We start from the raw sequence: 21641 nt of genomic DNA, 5'->3' as shown, positions 1-21641 counted from the left end.
TCTTTTTCACTGTCCTTCCTCTTCTTCCTCGTTAAACTTTCTCTCTCATCTGAGTCGATCTGCGATTGGAGATGCTCTGGCACCAGCATGCTCATATTTTAGGGACTTCTGTCCTGTCTCTTCCTGTTCTGTGCTATCACGCTCTTCTGCTTCTCTTTTGCAATAGGAGTAGCGATGAATTCATGTGCTGAGAATAAGACCCAGAGTGTGAAAAACGCTTTCCACATTTGTCACATTGATAGGGCTTTTCTCCAGAATGCAGTCGCATGTGTTCAATCAAATGGTGGTTTGTGTTTAATGCCTTTTTACAGATTCCACACTCATGAGGTCTTTTACCTAAAATAATAAGCAAATATTTGTAACTTTAGTTTCCACAGTTTAATTGTTATTACTGGTTTCCATATCATCTATGGTTCGTGGAGGCAATTTGTTGAAAAGCAGCAGTTTCACATTTGGATTTTGGTACAACTGTTGGGAGATTTATTTAAGAAGGTGTTCTTTTCTCAGGATTGTTGGGATTTTCAAAGGAGCCTAAGATCATAACGTAAGAACGGCCATACTGGGTCGGATCAATGGTCCATCTAGCCCAGTATCTTGTCTTCCAACAGTGGCCAATGCCAGGTGCTTCAGAAGGAATGAACAGAACAGGTAATCATCAAGTGATTCATCCCGTCTTCAACTCCCAGCTTCTGGCTAACTGAGGCTAGGGACACTCTGAATGTGGTGTTGCATCCCTGACCATCATGGCTAAAAGCCGTTGATGGACCTGTCCACCATGAACTTATCTAGCTCTTTTTTGAACCCTGTTATAGTTTTGGCCTTTATAACACCCCCTGACGAGTTCCACAGGTCGACTGTGTGTTGTGTGAAGAAGTACTTCCTTTTGTTTGTTTTAAACTTGAAGCCTTTTAATTTAACTGGGTGACCCCAAGTTCTTGTGTTATGTGAAGGCGTAAATAACTACTTCCTTATTCACTTTCTCCACACCAGTCAAGATTTTATAGACTCTCTATATATCCCCTCTTTGTTGTTTCTTTTCCAAGCTGAAAGTCCAAGTCTTTTAATCTCTCCTCATATGGAAGCTATTCCATACCCCTAATGATTTCTGTTGTCCTTCTCTGTACCTTTTCCAATTTTAATATCTTTTTTGAGATGGGGCCATCAGATGTGCATGCAGTATTCAAGATGTGGGCCATACCATGGATTTATATAGTGGCATTATGATATTTTCTATCTTATTATCTATCCCTTTCCTAATGTTTCTAACATTGTTGGTTTTTTTGAACTATCCACGCTGACTTCAATACCTCTTACTTGTGTGTAGCAGTGAATTTAGATCCCATCATTCTATGTATAGTTGGGATTATGTTTTCCAATATGCATTACTTTGCATTTATCCACACTGAATTTCATCTGCCATTTTGTTGTCCAGTCACCCAGTTTTGTGAGATCCCTTTGTAATGCTTTGCAATCTGCTTTGGACTTAACCCATTTCCCATTGAATTTCAGCCTAAATTCTAGGCTGAAAGTAGGAGTTAACAAATCAAAATAATAATAAATTTAAATTAACCCATCCAAAGTTCTGAGTGAATATAACATATATCACAAGGTCAGAGGCTTGTGTATAATGACTTATTTTCTGCACTCAATGAACCAGTCTTCCTTTTGTGATGAAACTATCAGGAGACTGTATGCCTTGCTCATCACAGGATGAGAATGGAGACAGGTCTGTGGAGACCAACTCTAGGCTAGTTGTATAGCTAACTCAATGGAACTATGAAGATTCACATTGATAACTAAAATCTTATTCCAAAAAAGATGATAAAAGACATTCGAAAATTGCAACACTTATTAACCCTATTTTCCCATTCTAACAAAGGGCAGACTCAGCACCATCGTCCACTGCATGCTCAGGCCCCAATTTGGCAAAGCAATTAACGTGCTTAACTTTAAGCACGTGCTTGAGTCTCACTGATTTAATCACATGCTTACATCCATCTAACTCCTTTGTTGAACTGTGTGAATTGAATTTCTTGAATTTCTACATAAGCTGAATAATTTGAGAACACAAGGATGGCCGTCTTGAAAGCCATTTACCAAAGTTGAACAGAACGTAGGAAGTTGATAGAGTGGCTCCTGGGTGCTACTTTTAGTGAATGAACATCCCACAATCAGGTGGGATAAGAGGAATAGGGTCCCAATTAATGATGGTGAATTTCATGAAACATTTTTTGGTTATAAGATTAGTTCAAATTCAAATCCATTTTTAACCTGGATTTTAATCTCATTTTTTCCAGTCATAACTCACTTAAAATATTTTTGCTCACTTCGTATTAAGAAGAGAGGAGAAGAAAGATCTTCACCCCCCATCCCCCGCCACAAAAACAGATTGGCACAAGTGTTTATTCTGTTCCTACAAATTCATTAGAAAAATCTTTCTCCTACCCCCAGCTCAGTCTCTCTGTATTTGTTTATCCCTCAGTCTTCTCTCTGCTCCAGTTTTCAGATTTTTTTCTTTGTCCCCTCTCTGCTATTTTTAATGTCTCTTCTAAACATAACAAACTGTTGTGATAACTGGGCCTATAAACTTACCCTAATTGTGAGCTTAACTGTGAAAAGTGAATGAAAGTTCATAAAATGTTACAATAAGCTATAACAACATAATTTGATGGGAAAAGGTAAAAAATAAAACCAGAAAAGAAAAGAAGACTGAATTAGTCTAAACAAAACTGATCAAGATCACACCTAGTAAACAAGAACAGTGTGAGATCAGAAATTAATGAACCAAAATTGGTGTGTCTGAAATTAGGCCTATTGGTGGACAAAATAATGAGAGGATGGAGTGTTCTGCCCATCAGTCCCTTTTGGGGTCCTTAAAATAAAGGAGACTGAGAGAAAGTGAAGGGAGACAATTGCTGACTGAAAGGAGGGGAAGGAGCAAGCTTCACCATCATAGCTGCCACCTGCACTGTCTCCTGGGACCCTGGGATCCATTGTAAAATCATTGTGTCTTGGTTGTCCTAATCCCAAGAGATGTCCTGACCAGACCAAGCCATAAAAGGGCTCCACCTCCACTCACTGGCTCTGATGAATCCCAAACACAACCTGATATGTGAGACTTTGTCACGCCTTTCCCCAGTGTGTCCTTTTCCTTCCCCACCTTACTTCTTCTCCTTCCCCTTTTGCATTCTGTCTAATAAGAATCTGATTCAACCAGCCAAGAATGTATATTTTGCGACACTGCTGAAAGCCTCTGAGCAAAAAGCTAAAGGCAATGTCCCCGAAACAACCCAATGCTGGTACGAGTTTGCCAGGTCTCAGAGTGGCAGATAAGAGCGTGAGCTGTGCCTGTGTTTTTCCAGCAATGAGGATGCAAGTGAAAGGCAATACCAGAAACAGAAGTTGTGTTTTCTATCTTCCCTGTTCTTTTTCTTCTCCTCTTTTCGCGCGCTCTCTCTCTCTCTCTCTCTGTGTGTCTCTTGTTTTGTCTTCTAGGAAATGGAATTGGACTTCAACAACAAAAACAGTAACAACCGCTCCAGCCCATTCCAACTAACTTCCCTCTTCCAAAAAGGACATTTATCATCATCTTTGATACTATCTAAGAGACTCAAGTTATTCCCCCCCACACTTTTAAAGACTCTCCCCAGCTAAAGGGAAAGAGGGATGTGGTTAAAATGAAAACCTTACTTATTTCTTTAGATTTCAAATGCTTTAACTGTTTTTCTTCTTTTTCTGCATCTTTAATAAAAGATGTAAAAGATTTGTAAGGGTATTTGCCATGGGACTAAGCCAGCTGAGGTCTCTGTACCCCAACACTTCTTTAAAACTGTTTAATACTGCAGTTTCAAGGTCATGTTAACACCTTTGACTCTTTGGGCCCATATGTTCCATCTAAATTAATACAAGAGAACCCAGTAACGTTAGTTTGGTTTCAGCGTTCAAAACTCACAATTAAATAAGGTAGAAATGAGGCAAAACAAGTTTGTATAAGCCTAGCCTTGATATGAAAGATGCAGACAAATGGTAGTTTTCTGATCGCAGTACACAGAAGAGAAATGACTTCTGTGTCTAGTACTGTCAAACAGGCACTTTTCCTGAGCTCTATACTTAATTAAAAAGTAAAATAGAAAGAACTAGTGTGTTCTAAAAGAGGAGAAACTAACACACTAAACTTTAGCAAAGCAAAGCTGGGAAAAATACAAATTTTGCTGAGAAACACACTCTGAGAAATTGACCTGAATGGGAAAGACTGAAAAGAAAATTAACAGAATTAATAGACAATACACCATTAAGAACCAAACCTGACAGAGATTTAAAAAAAGAGTAATGCAGATAAACAGAGAAATAATACAGAGATCTAGTCAATAAAAAAGAAAGAGGCATATGAAGGTACACATATCAAAACACGTATTTAAAACACAAGATAGCAAAGACTAGAGTAAAGGAATGTAATAAATGACCAAAAAAGCCAGAACCTGAGTTGAAAGGAGAAACGCAGAGAAATAAAAATGAAAAAACTTAAGACTGTAACACTATTCTTTTTGGGAAAGATTCAAAGCTCATTGAAGACTCCCACTGATTTCCAAATGTGTTTAGATTAGACTCTTAGACTGTAAAATGCCTAGGGGCAGGGACTTTGTCTTTTAGTTGTATGTAAAGCGTCCCACACGTATAAGGTGCTTTGTGAGTAAATAATAAATAATAATTATGAAAACAGCAGTATGAGCTACAAGGCGGAAAATGAGTCCCTGATTAGAGGAGCTGACAGATAATCATGACCATGACCCAGCTGGAGAAGAGATACTTGATCACTTAATGTTTTTGTATTAGTCCCTAAAAATATAACATCATCCTGGAATTGCAATGAAAATTGAACATAAAAAATGTAGGTTTACTGAAAAAGGTGTGCATTGAGCCATGATGATGAAAAAAGTTATTATTTTCTCCTCCACCCTTCAACCATGGGCATATTATATGTTCTTTTTGAAGCATGGAATCCAATCAGAATTAAAATAAGAAAACTATTTTAAAAACTATATTTACTACTACATACCTGTGTGTTCATACTTATGTCTCAATAGTGAACTGCTCTTCTGGAATATTTTGTCACATAAATCACAAGCATACATCCCATTTTCTGTCTTTCTCATCTTCTTTTTGGGTGGTGTTGAATCAGAATCATTTTGATCTTCCACATTTGAGACTCCTTCTGAGCTAGTATCTTGCCTTTCATCCTAAGAAAATTACAAAAAAAATATCAAACCTTGTACAAATTCCATGGACACAGTAAGCGAGATTATAAATCATATTCTGGAATTTTAGTTGTAATTTCACTTAATTTCAATAAATTGACAAACAATGTTGTTTAATTCTAACATTTACATAGCCAAGAAAAGACTCTCTCTTTGTGACACTAACATTCCTGGTCTATTACAACTAGAAGGCCTGGAAAACCAGTACTTAACAGAGTTGCAATGTTTGAGTTTCAAGATTTGGCTTCAGGCCAAGCTTCAGAGGAGCACTGACACACCAAGTAAGACAGGGGTGGCCAACCTGAGCCTGAGAAGGAGACAGAATTTACCATGTACATTGCCAAAGAGCCACAGTAATACGTCAGCAGCCCCCCATCCACTCCCCAGCGCCTCCTGCCAGCTCCCACTAATCAGCACCTACTCTCCACTCTCCCTGCAATCTGCTCCTTCGCATGTCTGCAGGCGAAGGAGCAGGGGTCTTGGGGGAATGGGTGGAGTGGGGGCAGGGCTTGGGGCAGAGCCAGGGGGTTGAGCAGTGAGCACCCCCCCAGCACATTGGAAAGTTAGCATCTATAGCTCCAGCCCCGGAATCCGTGCCTAGGTAAGGAGCCGCATATTAACCTGTGAAGAGCCACATGCGGCTCCGGAGCCACAGGTTGGCCACGCCTGAAGTAAGAGCTGGATAAGGGAGGGGAATGAGATTATAGAATGAAAAAGTACATAAAAGGGTATTGGGAATGTGGAAGACCAAGGACGTTTCTAACAGTATTTTACATTAAGGTACACTGTCTGCATCTAAATGTTTCACCAATTTTATGGAAATTAAAATTATGCTAACATTAGTGTTCAATTTTGTAAAACTGGCTACTTTCCTTCCCATAATTCTGTTACAAATGTAACCTAAAGTAGCTAGCCAGGGAATGCTAATATTCCATGAACAAAAACTGTATCTATAATACCATAATACTGTAACTGTAGCCCCAGATGATTCATCTGCTAAATTCACTCTCAAGAAGCATAAAAGCATATTTTAATGGTATCAGCAAGTCACAAAAACCACAAAAACTGTATTAGATTTTTGGCATCAGTTTTCAAATCCAAATAAAATATGTATTAGCTACCTCAGTATGCATGAGTGTAATATATAACAAACACACACATACCTTGTGTCTGTCCAAACCCAGGCTGACCAGTTTCCAACTGTACAGGAAAGAGTTTACATTAACTTCCATCACCCACTTACAAGGAGTCAACCAGGAAAAGATCTTACCCTTTGCATGCATCTTTTTTTTTATTCTTCTCTGTTCCTACCTTAATAATTTGTGTACAACTATCAGTGGGATCGACTCTGATCACAAAGACATATATTGAGGTAGAATCAGAGCAGTGTACATAAACAACACATGCAAGGGACAAGCACTTGCCCCATTTTCAATGAAAGTTTCATTTTAATGTTGTTTAAAGTTACATTATGGTACAGGAAGAGTTCAGTTACCCACCAGATCAAGATAGTACTGGCTGGGAGCCGACAGGAAGGGCGAAATAGGAGGGTCAAGACGTCCCACACAGCCTTTTTTATTTTTTTGGAGGGGATAGCGAGCCAGCAAAGTATATGAGTCTGGTTACATTGCTTTTTAACCAGGGGTACTGGAATTCATAAGTAGATAATATATCTATTATTTGGATTGAAAACTGGTCCTGAAAATCTGACACAACGATTAGTTCCTGTATGTTGCCCGACTGTGTACCAGCTTGGCTTCAAAGGAATAAATGTTACAGTAACTTCCATCACCCACTTATTAGGATGTAACCAAAATAAATATTATCAACAATTTAAACACTATTTTAACCAATTCTGGCTTTTTTTCTTTTACCATTAAAGTGTTTTAGTTTGGTAAAAATAATGACCTGAATTATGCCACACCTCTACATATAGTACGTACAAGAATACACACAGGCTTAGGTACCTGATTTCCATTAGGTTGGGTCTGTTTTGGCGGTGTTTCTTGAACTGCAGGGCTAACTGTAGTTGAATATGTATAAGCCACCCGTGGAATCAGAATGGTTTGCTTATTGGCAGCTAGAGCTCTTAAGCAGGGAACACTGTTCTGGTCAGCAATGGCAACAATTGTAGGTAACTGGGCAGTGACTGCAGGTATAGCAATATTTATGGGGTTGGCACTTGGTGGGATTACATTTACAACAGGATCAGAGTCTGTAATACTGCTGTCCTTTTGTGGTTCTTTTTTTGCACAAGTCAAGTTCAAAGGTTCTTCTTGGACAGAATAAACACTGTTCTGGTAAACACTAGTTATGGTAGATCTTTCCAATATTTCTCCATGTTGCTTTGGTAGTGAAAGGTCAAGAGGTTCTATTTGTGGTTCTTCTGGTACATCCTCTGTTGTGTACACATAACCCTGTGAATTTCTGGATGAAGAGAGGTTTAGTGGTGATGGGGATGGCGTGTTACTTCGTGAACCATTCAGGGTCAATCCCACTGATAAAGTCTGAGACTTAATTATCTTGAGGGAGTTTTGTGAATTACTTATGTTGTTGTGGGGTTCACTTGGATTTGTAGGTCCTGCTTGATCATCATTATCTGTAGGATTACTTAGTTTGCCCTGTTCAGGAGAAGATGGTCCAGAAGACTGTACAGAAATTTGCCCAGCTTGCATTTTTTCAAACCACTTTTTTACCACATCCAGTGGTAGGTTTACTGAATCAGCAATTTTTGAGAGCTCTTCTGCACTTGGTTGTGCATTTAATGCATAATATGCTTTTAGAAGAGATAAAAGATTTTTTAAAGGTGGCTGACCAGGAGATAAGTTGCTCTCCCCTGTTTCTGACAGAACAGGGGATTCAGACTTCTCAGCTTCTGTTTCACTGAGCTGAGGAAGCTGAGTGGGATTTTTTGGGTCATAGTGCTTTAATTCTTGAAGTGCATTAAGATCTCCTGGACAGTCATCACAAAGAAGGCAAGTGCTATCATTGGTCTCTCCTTCAAAGTTCTTATCTTTCTCAGACTTCACTGTAAGATCTTCTGGTAATTTTTCACTTTTGCAACTGTTTGTGGAAACAGAATTTTCTTTTTTCAGATTTTGTGGAACAACCTGAAGTTGACTAGGTTGCTCCAAACTGTAATTGATTATAATTTTGGTTGTCCCATCTTGATCAACCAAAGGAAGACTGATAGCTGAAATGAGGGAATGACCGGCTTGTTGTATGGATGAAGTGTTGATTGTTTCTTGTTCTTTGGATGCAAGATTAGTATGACTGTTTTCCAATACTTGCCTTATTACATTACCATCTACTGCCACTTTAAGTACATTTTGAATGTCACTTAAGTTGATGCTTATGGGAGATACTAGACCTACTGTTGGTAGAACAACAGCTTGCACCACACCCTGAGGAGAACTGGTTGCCTGTAATGGGCTACCACCACTAAAAACCCCATTTTGCAAAGGGGTTGAACAGTTGATTCCTGAAGCAACAACTATGGGCTTGAATTCATAATCCACAGGTTCAGTTTTAATTTGGTTAATGGGAAGTTGTTCTTGTAAGGGCTTGTTTTCTAACTTTTGCCGTATCTGTGGTCTCGCTGGGATACCTGGTGATGCGGAAAGGGAAGGGGAGGAGCACTGAGATGTCTTGAGCCCTGACCGTGCTCGACCATTCACAGGCATCAAACCAATACATTTCTTGCTGCTTATGTGTGAGCTATATGAACCAGAATGGGAAAAACGCTTCTTGCAGTTTGGGCACTCATATGGCTTCTCTCCTAAACAAAGACAAATGAGAGTTGATTAGGTTACAGTCCATCTCCATTATACTAAAATAATGGGAAAACAATCTCTCTCCTCTCAAACGGTCCCAGACATGACTCTGACAACAAACACTTTATATTCAATTAAACAATATAGATAATTATGCCACCTTTGCGCCTGATCAGGCATTCCTTCCATGAATTTCAATACAAATTGTGTGTGCACTAGAAATAAAAGATCAGGCCCCATATGGCCATGATAAATTCTAGCATTTTCCAAACCTTGGTGTAAGTGTCTAAACCCAACATATAAATTGGCTTTATATTATATTGTAGACTTCATTAAACTCCACCCAAACAATAACTTTGCTTCCATAGTAGCTAATATAAAGTACTTTAGAAAGTGATAAAGCAGGAGACTAAAACAACAACAAATCCAAAGAAAATAAGTGGCATAGACAAAATAAATGGTGATGTAAAATCCTATAATTTTTTTTAGTGGTGTAAGCACACATACACAAACACTAACTAGCCACCTATTTAACCATAACTGTAATCAGCCAAATAGATACACCAGAGTAAAGGGAAATTGGGCACATACAGAAGACATTCATGTGATCTGATGTCAGAGATGAACATCAGTTGTAAAGCTTCCTTACAAGCTAGCCAGCTTGGTGGTCAAGCCCAGTAGTAGCACTGACTTCTTAACATAGCTCTGCTGCTGAGGAAGAGAATAGCTGGTAGATCTGCCTCTTTGCAGGGAGAGATGAGTGCCAGCACAGGCTCTTCCACCAACAGAGTCACCATTGAAAGTAAGGAGATGAGACACAGGTGTTGTTAGTCGGGAGAAGAAACAAAAGTGAGGCACAGAACATGCACTCGGATGGGAAAAAACAGAGCTTTCTTAAATGCTGCTTCTTTGATTCAGACGGAAAAGCAGTAGAAAAGGATAATGTGAAACCTTCATTTCTACTTCTTTTCTGTCTGTCTTCAATCGGTAAAGAAGAGGGGGAGGGGAGAAATTGAGGATTTTTTTTTAATGACCAAAATTAACCTTTAGAATTTCATACAGAATGAAACACTGACTGCTGAGATGACAATCTACAAAAATCTTGGGTACGATTGTCTTCTTTGCTTAGGGCAGTATTTTATTGCTATTACCCTTGTATGGTAGTATACACAGGCACAGTAAGGTGGGTAGCTGTCATATTTATTATTATTACTGTAAATTACTTGTTTCCAGTAGTGGCCACAACATGCTAAGCGTTCTACAAACACATAGAAAAGAGGATATAATTGAAAAAGGTAAACAAGCAAGGATAGAGGAAAGGTGTACAACAAAGAACAAGGGAAAGAGGTACAACATGCAAGTAAAGAGGTCAAGGCAAAGGCTGTCCACTTTTTAAAATTAAGAATTGTATACATACACATAACATGAACAAAACATCCCCAAATTCCTTTGCCTATCTTTGGTTTTACACATGCCAGAACTCTAACACTACAGCTGAAGTTTTGCTTAACTGTTTCAGCTTAAAGCCACTTTTGCAAAGCCTCTTGAATTGCCCTGGAAGCACTTTGGGCACAGCTGAGTACTGGGGCCAGAATTTACAGTATCTCCAAGAACAAAATATAAACTTTATGTTTTAAACTTATAGTTACAAAATTGTTTTCATGCCAAAGTCATACAGAGTACATGAGATAATATTCATTATGTATATCAAGACTTGGAATATTTACCACTGTGGATTCGTAGATGCTCCTTTAGGTGATGTTTGTATTTGAAAGCTTTTCCACATTCAGTGCACTTGAATTTTCGATTACCACTGGACTGAGTCACATGTCTCTGTAAGAGAAAATCTGAAATTCATTCAGAGTACAAAGAAGTTCAAATGTAATGAACAAACAGCATAAGGAAAACCTCACATATTTCAAATTTCAGTACAACATTTGGTGTAAATTTGGTACAGTTAAAAAAAAAGACATTGCTCTCTATCCTAATTTTACAAAAAGGGAATACGGCCAGGTTACGTGCCTAAGAAATTGAATAAGATATTCCCTTTTCTGTTTGTAAAAATCATCCAATAGATATGGAATACAAGAAAGAAACATTAAAGCATTTAGAGACAGTTTAAAATTTAATCAGTTGACTTGATTTTTCCATTTACATGCTTCCAGCTCTTACTGTTGGCCTTAGATTCTTTATGTAATGGCACCACAGGATTGCTGAAGAGAAGATGGTTCAGTAACAACAAAGGCACTCTCAGTCACAGTTTATTCTCAAAAAAATGCAAAAAATCTCCATTAAAATATGCAATATAATAAATGGATTCCTCAGACACCTAATATTTGTTAACAATTGTGATGAAGCCACTTAACTATCTTTTTGTTATGTCTTGTCTTGTGAGAACATTTATTACGCATTTAAAGTATTTTCATCATTTTAGCCTTATTTACATTACAATTCTTTTCAAGTAGCATAGGCCAAGAAAGGTAAGTTTAAATAAATGCACTTTTGTTTTAGTATAAATAGTTTACATGTACAAATGTATATATTTAAACACTGACCAAGTATATTATTTTTGAAAGTACAGTCAGAGCTGTTTAATTCTCAATATAGAGGCGAGAGAGAAAGGAACATTTACTGCTAGAGCAAACTGAGTTAGTTTATTATATAAATAAATATATTTGCAACAAACAATTTTAAATAAAGCTGTCTATGAAAAATAAGACCAGTGATGCTCTACCACAGGGGTGGGGAAACTTTTTGGACCGATGGCCACATCTGGGTATGGATATTGTATGGTGGGCCATGAATGCTCATGAAATTGGGGTTGGGGTGCAGGAGGGGGTGAGGGCTCTGGTGGGGGTGTGGGCTCTGGAGTGGGGCCAGAAATTAGGAGTTCAGGGTGCAGGAGGGGGCTCCGGGCTGGGGCTGGGGGTTGGGGTGTGTGTGGGGGAGGGTGCGGGTTCTGTGGTGGGCCTGAGGGATTGGGGTGTAGGAGGGTGCTCCAGGCTGGGACCAAAGGGTTCAGATGATGGAAGGGGGATCGGGGCTGGGACATGGGGTTGGCGCATGGTGGGGTGCGGACTCTGTCTTGGGATGCGAGCTCTGTGGTGGGGCCAGAAATGAGCAGTTCACGATGCGGGATGGGCTCTGGGGTGGGGCAGGGAGTTGGGGCATGGGAGGGGGTCAGGGGTGCAGGCTCCGGGAGGCGCTTACTTCAAGCAGCTCCTGGAAGCAGCGTCATGTCCCCCCTCTGGCTCCTATGCAGAGGTGTGTCCAGCCGGCTCTGCAGGTGCCACCCCTGCAGCTCCCATTAGCCACAGTTCTCGGCCAATGGGAGCTGCGGGGATGTCATGTGGAGCCCCCTGGCTGCCCCTAAATGTAGGAGCTGGAGGGGGGACATGCTGCTGCTTCCGGAGCCTCAGCACACACGTGCAGAGCGGCCTCTGACCCTGCTCCCCTGCTGGAGCACGGGAGCAGGGCAAGCCCCAGATTCCGCTCCCCAGTGGGAGCTTTCCTTCAGAAATCTCATCACAGTGGTATTGGAGAAAATAGATTTTCCTTGGGTAGGTGGATGAAATGGCAATATTGCTTCCACATGCACTCTCAGAGAATTGAGTGCTAGGCCCAAGTCCTGATGTTGTAACAGATACTCCAAGATGTCCTGGATGGAAGCGTCCACTGGATGGGTCCAACGGGTCAAGAACCACATGGAAAATCTCTTCCACTTTGCCAGGTAGGACATTCTAGTGGAAGGGTTCCTACTGTTAAGTAGGAACTCTGAAACAGCCTCTGTGTAATGCCTTTCCTCCTCATTCAGCCATGCAGTGAGGTGCAACGGGTCACCGGGTGCAGGGTGTGGTCAGGGTCCTGGGTAAGGAGGTCAGGGAGGAGAGGAAGAGGCATGGGAGGCTGAACTGACAGAGCAAGGAGATCTGAGAAATAGTGCTGCCTCAGCCATGCTGGGGCAATCAGGATGAGCCTGGCTCGCTCTGCCTTGAGTTTGGTGATGACCTAGGGAAGAACCGGGATAGGAGGGAATGCATACAGTAGAGTTGACTTCCAGCTGCAGGTGAAAGAGTCAGAGGGGAGCCTGGGCTCAGTTCCTCTTTTCCCTTGTTGCAAAGAGGTCGAATGTAGGGATGCCCCATGTTGCAAACACCATCTGAAGGACCTCTGACTTAAGGGACCACTTGAGACTCGGGGAGAAAATCCTGCTGAAATGATCCACAAGAAAATTCTGGATCCCTGGTCTGGGAAGGCATGTGTAGGATGTGGTATGTAGAATGTATATTTTTGGTGCTGGGACATGAAAAAAAGATGCCTGCTTGTCTGGTAAGGAAAGAAAACAGCCAGGTAAAAAGCTGAGCTAGCAATTCAATCAGGTAAACAACCAAGTTAGCAAACCAATCTTAGTGCTAGGCAGAAAAAGTGTTGAATACATGGAGGTTGAGGATGGGCCTGATCCCTTCCTTGGATTTTGGTATCAGGCAATACTGGGAGTAGAACCCAGGACTGTGGTGTTCTCACAGAACCTCCTCCACCCCTCCCAACACTATCAGAGAGCTGACCTGTTCAAAGAGCAGTATCTCGTGAGAAGGATGTGGTGGGAGGCGGAGTTTGGAGAGGAGGCATGGAGAGGAATTGGATGGTGTAGCCCGATCCAAAGTGTCTAGGATCCAGCTATTGGACATTATCAAGACCCAGGCACTGTAAAAGTGAACCAGCTTGTCCCCAAAGGAACAGGGGGATGATGAGGAAGGAAGAACAACTGGAACAATGTTCTGGCCTAACGAGGCAAAATGCATGTTTAGCAAGTGCTGAAGGAGGGTGCACAGAGCAGCCAGGCCCTGAGCTTGAGTGCTTCCTCTTGTGAGACCTATCCCTTTTCCTGGGGTAGTCTCACTGTCTTTGGGGAGAAGGGCTGCACAAAGGGGCTTTGCAGCCCGTATCACTGCTGCTGCTGCGCACCATAATGATGTCTCTGTGTGTGTGTGTTGTACACACCTGCAGGGACCTTAAAGTGGTCCTCAAATCCTTGAAGGAATACAGGGTTTCATCAGTCTTATTCGAAAACAAGGTTTGGCCATTGAATGGCAAGTCCTCAGTTGCTTGCTGGACAGCCAGTATAATCCCGGAAATCTGAAACCAGGAAGCTCTCCTCATAGTAACTGTGGAGGCCATAGCCCTGGCTGAAGTGTCCGCCACCTGAAGCGCAGATTGCAACAATGTTTTTGCCACCACTCTGCCCTCAGTAACAAACACAAAATTCATGCCAGGAGGCCTTGGGAAAACTGTTCCTCAACCTTGGCCAACACCAACTAGTTGAGGAAGTCATATTTGGCCAGCAGGGCTTGCTGGTTTGCAATCTTCATCTGAAGTGACTATGAGGTGTATATCTTCCTGCCTAAGAGATCTAGGCACTTCAAGTCTCTGTCTTTGGGGGAGGACTTGAATCTGCCCTGCCAGGCACTGTCATTCACTGCTGTGACTACTAGGAGTTTGGGGCCAGCTGGCAATAAAATTCCTTGTATCCCTGTACTGGAACAAAATAGCGCTTCTCCAAGCATTTGTCCGCTAGTAGTACTCAGGCCAGTGTACTCCAAAGAGTGCTTGCAGGCTTGAGAAGCACCTCATTAATCAACAGGGCCACTCTCCCAGGGACAGAAGGTTGGAGAATGTCCATGAGTTTATGGATATTCTCCTGGAGAAACTCCGCCTGCATACCCAAGGATGAGGTCACCCAACATAACTGGTCCTAGTACACAGCAGAACCTCAAAGCTATGAACACCAGAGTTATGGACTGACCAGTCAATTGGACATCATGTGAAACCGGAAGAAATTAATAAGGAAGCAGCAGAGATTAAAAAAAAAAAAAAAAAAAAAAAGCAAATACTGTACGGTGCCTGTATTGCATCTGAAAGGTAGGCACATCTGGGCTGCCTGTCACCACTCCCCATGCATGGGACAGTCATTTACAGCAAGATGCTGGGGCTGCCAGCAGAGCAGGAGCAAGGCTGCAGTCTGTGCAACTTTCACCCCCGCACTCCGCTCGCCTGGAGCGGGACATGCTGTTTTTACCTCCCCTCCCCTGGCTGGGAGGAGGACACACTTTTTTACCCCCCTTCTCCGGGGAGGCGACATGCTGTTCACACACACACACACACACCCACCCTGCCGGGAGGGGGACAACCTTGCAAACTCATGCCAGTGCTGAGTAGGGAGCCCCAGCTGCCAGGTCTGGAGCCTGAACTGCACTTTGTTCAGAGTTATGAACATTTCATAGTTACAGACAACCTCCATTCCCAAGGTGTCTGTAACTCTGAGTTTCTACTGTACTTTGAAGTCCTGTAGGATGGAAGGGGAGGACAAACCATGCAACACCACATCATGTGGGGGCGAGGCTGAAGCTGAGGCTGTTGGCTGGATTACCGGAAAGTCCTGCTCCTAGGGCAGCATCTCCGGATGAGGAAACTTTGGTGGCTCCATGGGATTGGGAGCAGACAGAAAGTGCTTCTCAGTTTATGCTACTTGAAAATGTATCAGTTGTAGGAGAGTTGGTTCTGGATTTAACTAAAGCCCAGGAAGGAAATGTTCCTAAGTTTGTGTCTGCTAGGGAGAATGACATTGTAACTAGGTCGCATCCAGTTAGTGTCATAACTAGATCCCAGGGACCAGGTGATTCTGGTGCTTCTATTTTGCCTGGTGCTAGTGTATTGCTGAGTAAAGATATGGCAACTCTGTTTAACCAGGTTGATATCATTGCCAGGGCACAAGGAGAGCATGAAGGTGATTTAACCATGTTACCCACTGACAGTGTGGAAACTAGTAGCAACAAGGGCTGCAGAGGGGGAGAGGAGTCTCTCTAACTATGGAGTCTAGCAGCTTGCATAAAGGGGAATTGTGTGAAAATTCTCTTAACGTGCCACAGGTGACTCTGGATTTAAGTGAAACCCAGAAAGAGTCTGTTGTTGCTCAGGAAAATGTTCCTTTAAAGCAAGCACTAGGTGAAGAGGATAAAAGCAGAATTTCTGTGAAAAATTAATTGCTACTTAAAGAAGCTCCTAAGGAGAAGAATCCCCATGGTAGTTTTCGCAAGCAAGGGCACGGAAGTGATTTGATTGAGGTAGTTTCAGAGTCTTTCAGATGTGCATGGATCCATTGGCTTTGCTTCAGAAAGACTCAGTGTGGATAGCTTTGAGAAGGTTTACGATGGAATGAAAATTGGTAGGGATTTTGAACAGCCCTATAAGCTTGACCAGACTGTTGGGGAGGCAATGTTGTTGGGCCAGGAATGTCTCCATGTTGATTCTGTAAATGAACAGTCTGTGTCTCAGGTTCAGAGAGAAGATTGGGTAGCTGGATCTACGGAGCAGGACAGCTGTGCAACTGATCTCTCGGAAATTCAGGGGATGGCAGGCAAACTCTCATGTAGACACTCGGGAGATGTCTTGTGGTCTCTTAGTAGACTCAACATCCGATTCCATGTGGAAGCAGAGATTGGTAATGGAAGGACAAAAGAACCTTAAGTCTAACATGCTTGTGAAAATGGATGATCTCTCTTTAAGACAGAGTCCAGCCTTGGAATTGGTAAAGGTTAAGAATCTGAAAACTAGTAAACAAGCTTGTGTCTGTGTTGATGCAAATTACCTGACTGACTGGGGGGAGAAAGACTTGTTGGTAGTTGTTAGCAAAGAGGACACATCCAGCCAGCTAATGGATTCTGTTACACCAGAGAGCTCAGATTTTTACCCTACAGGACAGAGAGGAAGGAAAAAACTTTTTCATACTAATGGAAGCCACAGGTTAACACCCAAAAATGCCAAAACCCCAATGATATTGAACAGAAGGCATGGCATGACAAAAATGCTTGTAAATGTACACTTGCAATGGATTTGATGTTAATATTAATGCTAATATTAACTTTTGTGACTAATGTGTTGCTGATACCAAAAACTGTAAATACGTATAATCTTTTGGAAAAACCCTTGAACATGTTTAGAGTGATACATAAGAACACACTTTATGTTAAAAGGCCTTGTGATACTGATATTTCACAGTTAGTGCCTGCAACTAGTTTTGAAACTGTACACAGGAGAAGAGACATTGAAGACCTAATGTGTTGTATGAAAAGGGAAACTGAGGCATGCTACAACGTTGCTTTCATGGCTAAATGCCAAGATTCCTACACTAAGAAGAACATCAATATCTACATTGATTTGATGTTAATTGGGTTCCAAACATTTGCCAGAGCTTGTATGGATAAATTAGCTATTTTCATTAGTTTATGGCAAGATCACATGAGAATACAGGAATTATGGTGCAAGAGCAGATCCAATCCACTACTGGTCTAACCAAGTTTTACTTTGGGTTTGTAAAGAAATTCAATAATATTCTTACTTCCATAATAAGTCTTACAAAGAAACCTCCTGTTTTAATCAAACATGATTTTGATAAACCATTTCTGCTATACACTGATACTTCTAATATTGGGTTAGAAGCTGTGGTAATACAGAACCAAGAATGGGAAGTTCCAGTGATACATTCAGAAGTGTCTGGAGCATCAATTTTGCGTTGGAGAGTGTGACATTATCTGATTAAAATATGACCATATAGATCATTGTTGGAACTGCTGTTACATAATTGCAACAAATCTTGTACAAAATGTGGCATGTAAGATGTCTATGGAAAGGTTATGACCTGCTGACTAGGATTATGCTATTTGTATGCATGTATCATTTTTGTATTTGAAGTTATGAGTATTGGCTATACACCTGGATTTCAAATGTTTGCTCCTGTGGTAATGTCCACAAGGTATTTAGCCTGCACCTCTTGGAGGGACTATTCAAATTAAGTGGCTCATCAAGAAACACTTAACTGACACTGGACCATGGGAGATGCCCATCTACACTGAACAGACTGTCCTGCTAATAGAAAAAAAGTACTTGTGGCACCTTAGAGACTAACCAATTTATTTGAGCATAAGCTTTCGTAAGCTACTGCAGCTCACGAAAGCTTATGCTCAAATAAATTGGTTAGTCTCTAAGGTGCCACAAGCACTCCTTTTCTTTTTGCGAATACAGACTAACACGGCTGTTACTCTGAAACCTGTCCTGCTAATGTTCCATCTGAAGTATAGGTAATGGCTTCCTGCTAAGAATAAGCAAAATTGGGCGTGGACAGGTGATTTGCCATCTGACTCCAAACTCCTATCTTTTAAAGGACCTCTAATTTTCCGCTAGCTATGCTGAGGACTTTGTTTGAAACAATGGGTTCCCTTCCACATGGCAGAAAGTATAAAAGGTCCTGGAAACACCCCAATTTTGCCTCTTTCCTACTGGACTATGGACTTATACTAATGGGAGCATTCTAACCAAGAGACTGAGGTCCTTTCAATGATTTGGAAGCAACCACAGACTTATCAAGCCAGCAGTTTATTCCATCACTGCTACAAGCCTGAACCAAGAACTTTGCATTTATTGTATGTATTTGATTCCTTTTACCAATTTTAACTCTCATCTTTCTTTCTTTTTATGAATAAACCTTTAGATTTTAGATACTAAAGGCTTGGCAACAGCATGATTTTTGGGTTATATATTGACCTGGGTGTGTGGCTGGTCCTTTGGGATTAGAAGGACCTTTTATTTGATGAGGCTGGTTGTAAAGAACCACTCATCTTTAAATCCAGTGTTTTGGGGGGTGATACAAGGATTGGAATACTTAAGGAAACTGCTTTTATAACTTCTTGTTAGACAGTGTTGTGAGACAGAAGTTTACTTTTGTTGCTGGTTTGGTATATCTTATGAAGGAATAACCACCAGTTTGGGGTATGTCTACTCTATTTCTCAGCAGTTTGTCTTGAATTTGGGTGTGCTCAGTTGTGACCCACTGAGGCACAGTTACAGTCTCAACTGGAGTATTATCTCCAGTTCCGGGCACCACACTTCAGGAAAGATGTGGAAAAATTGGAGAAGAACAACAAAAATTATTAATGGTCTAGAAAACATGACCCATGAAGGAAGATTGAAAAAAATTGGTTTGTTTAGTTTGGAAGAGAGAAGACTGAGAGGGGACATGATAACAGTTTTCAAGTATACAAAAAGTTGTTACAGAGAGGAGGGAGAAAAATTGTTCTTCTTAACCTCTGAGGGTGGGACAAGAAGCAATGGGCTTAAATTGCAGCAAGGGAGGTTTAGGTTGGATATCAGGAAACTTTCTGTCAGTGTGGTTAAGCACTGGAATAAATTGACTAGAGACGTTGTGGAATCTCCATCACTGGAGATTTTTAAGAGCAGGTTAAACAAACAACTGCCAGGGATGGTCTAGATAACACTTAGTCCTCCCATGAGTGCAGGGGACTGGACTAGATGACCTCTCGAGGTCCCTTCCAGTTCTATGATTCTATAATGTGTCCTATAATAGCCAGGGGAATCTTGTACTGAAATTTGAGAGCCTCTTCCACATACTCTAAGAAAAAGAGATAGCTGTTCAGCTTACAGAATAGATGAGTGTGATGTTTTATGTGATAGAGGGTTCAGTGACAGAGTCTTGACACTGACAAACCCCCAGCACCCATTAACAGAGGAGACTCCAACTCAGAAGATATTATAAAATCCTTAGGGTAACTAAACCCTTGCAGTACCAACAATATCAAAGATTGGGCTGTGTGGGAACCTGTAGCGGACGGCTTTGATACTGATACAGCTGGTACTGAGCACTTGATACGGGATTCCCTCAGTACCATGGGCAGATGAGCGGTCTTTGACACCACTGATTTTATTATTACTGTTACCTCCTGCTGTTCAAGGATGGATTCGGTCTTTTCAATCATGTCTCTGCTGCTCTGGGTATGGGTATCCAAACTTGGTACTGAGTCTGTCTTAAATGACAGACTCCTCTTCATCTCTGTAGTAGCAGTCTCACTCGGAACCTGCATGGAACTCCCCTTGTGACCTGAGGCCTCTGTAGACTTTTTGTGAGATGGTGACAGAAAACTTCTTGAAGATCCACTCCTTACTTCCTTCAGCTTAGAGGCAGATGTAAATGAGGACTTTGGTACTGTAGATATACTCACTGCCATGGTACTATCTATCTTTCTACCAGTGTCTCGTGACTGAGATGTCCATGTGTACAGGGCACTGGCTGTACGGGGAGGTCTATGCACTGAAGATATGAGTATTGCCCAGACCGTGGAGGCACAGGGAGTGTCCTTCACTTATTGGAATAGCCTCATGACAAAAGAGGCACCTCTTGAATCCCAGGGAGCCTGGCATTCTCGAGCCAAACTAAAGAAAATGTAACCCCTATAAGGGGACCTCTCTTAACAATATAATAATCTCTATGAATAAAATGTTTTTTGGTTTCTAAAGAAAAAACAAACAAAGGGAACAACTGTTCCAACAACTATAACACTATAACAGTAAGTAACTACAGTATAAGGTCACTATTTGAGGAAAAATCTAAATATTAGAGAACAGGCACACAGTAAACTCCATTTTGGGCTAAAGGTGGTTGAGAAGGTACTGAGGGCCATTCATTTACGCAGCCCAATATAAATCTTGGCGTGGGACACAAGAATGCATGGGGTGCATACACCGGCCAAATGGGCACTGTTATCAAAAATCTCTGATCAAAAGGTGCAGGGTCCAGCACATCTGAAGTGGAGTGCCCACAGGGACACTACTCAAAGAATTATAACTTACTTAAATGATAAATTAACATGTATACAGTAACAAGTATCAACCAGAATACATTAGAACCATCCAACACATTTACCACTAGGAACATCCAGCAGTACTTAAAGTGAAAGTATCCATACTTGTGGAACCAAGCCAACTAAAAGATAGCAGGTAAGACAGCAAATGGAAAGTCAAGAAATGTTTACAGGGAGTATTCACTTAAGTATCTAGGGACTACCATGCCAGATCAAACCAGTGATCCATGTAGTCTAGTATCCTGTGTCAGACAGTGGCTAGTACCAGATGCTTCAGAAGAAAGTCCCCAGTAATGTATAATTATGGAATAACCTGCTCTTTTCCCCTAATTCCCATCAGCTAGTAAAAGTTTATGTCCAGAAGAATTCTTATTTATATCCCTTGTAATATTTTCTCTTATTTAATTATTCCTGAGGGAATTCTGAGCCAAAAAATTAAAAATTCTGCACCAAAAAAATAAAAATTCTATGCACAATATTTTAAAATTCTGCAAAATTCTGCAAATTTTATTTGTCAATAAATAAATGTGGAGGCTCCAGGATGGCAGTGGGTCCAGGCCACTGGCTGCACAGAGATGGGAGATCACCCGGCAGTCCCCCACTGCCTGGGACATGGACTCAGCGGTGAAGCTGCACCTGACCCTGACACAGCAGAAGGGCCAGGTCTGCCCCAGAAACATCCTGGGGCCCTGCCCCTTGATGCCAGATGCAGCTGGTGTGGGCAGGCAGCCCCAGCCCAGCAGGATTCCAGTGTGGAGGGATCCAGGTGAAGGATGAGAGGGTTCTGTGCGGGGCAAACGGGGTGCACGCGGCTCAGTGGTTGTTCTGGATGTGAAGAGACTTGTTGGGGGGTTCCAGGTGCAGGGACAATGGGACTCTGCTGTGGAGGTGGCTGGAGCTCAGCA

General features: G+C 41.6%; 1 protein-coding gene across 1 annotated transcript in view; it reads right to left on the bottom strand.

Annotated features, from left to right (window-relative positions):
- The window catches only part of ZEB1 (zinc finger E-box binding homeobox 1), a 205852-nt gene that overhangs the window by 2143 nt on the left and 182068 nt on the right, over positions 1 to 21641 (bottom strand). The window contains 6 exon segments of the mRNA XM_007064288.4: positions 2 to 65; positions 67 to 177; positions 179 to 336; positions 5057 to 5237; positions 7223 to 9033; positions 10756 to 10861. Coding sequence (XP_007064350.2) covers positions 2 to 65; positions 67 to 177; positions 179 to 336; positions 5057 to 5237; positions 7223 to 9033; positions 10756 to 10861 — 2431 coding nt within the window.

The sequence above is a fragment of the Chelonia mydas genome, chromosome 2 (genome assembly GCF_015237465.2).
Source record: "Chelonia mydas isolate rCheMyd1 chromosome 2, rCheMyd1.pri.v2, whole genome shotgun sequence".
Classification (NCBI taxonomy): Eukaryota; Metazoa; Chordata; order Testudines; family Cheloniidae; genus Chelonia; species Chelonia mydas.
The sequence above is the reverse complement of the archived record's forward strand: the minus strand, read 5'-3'. Positions and strand labels throughout refer to the sequence as shown.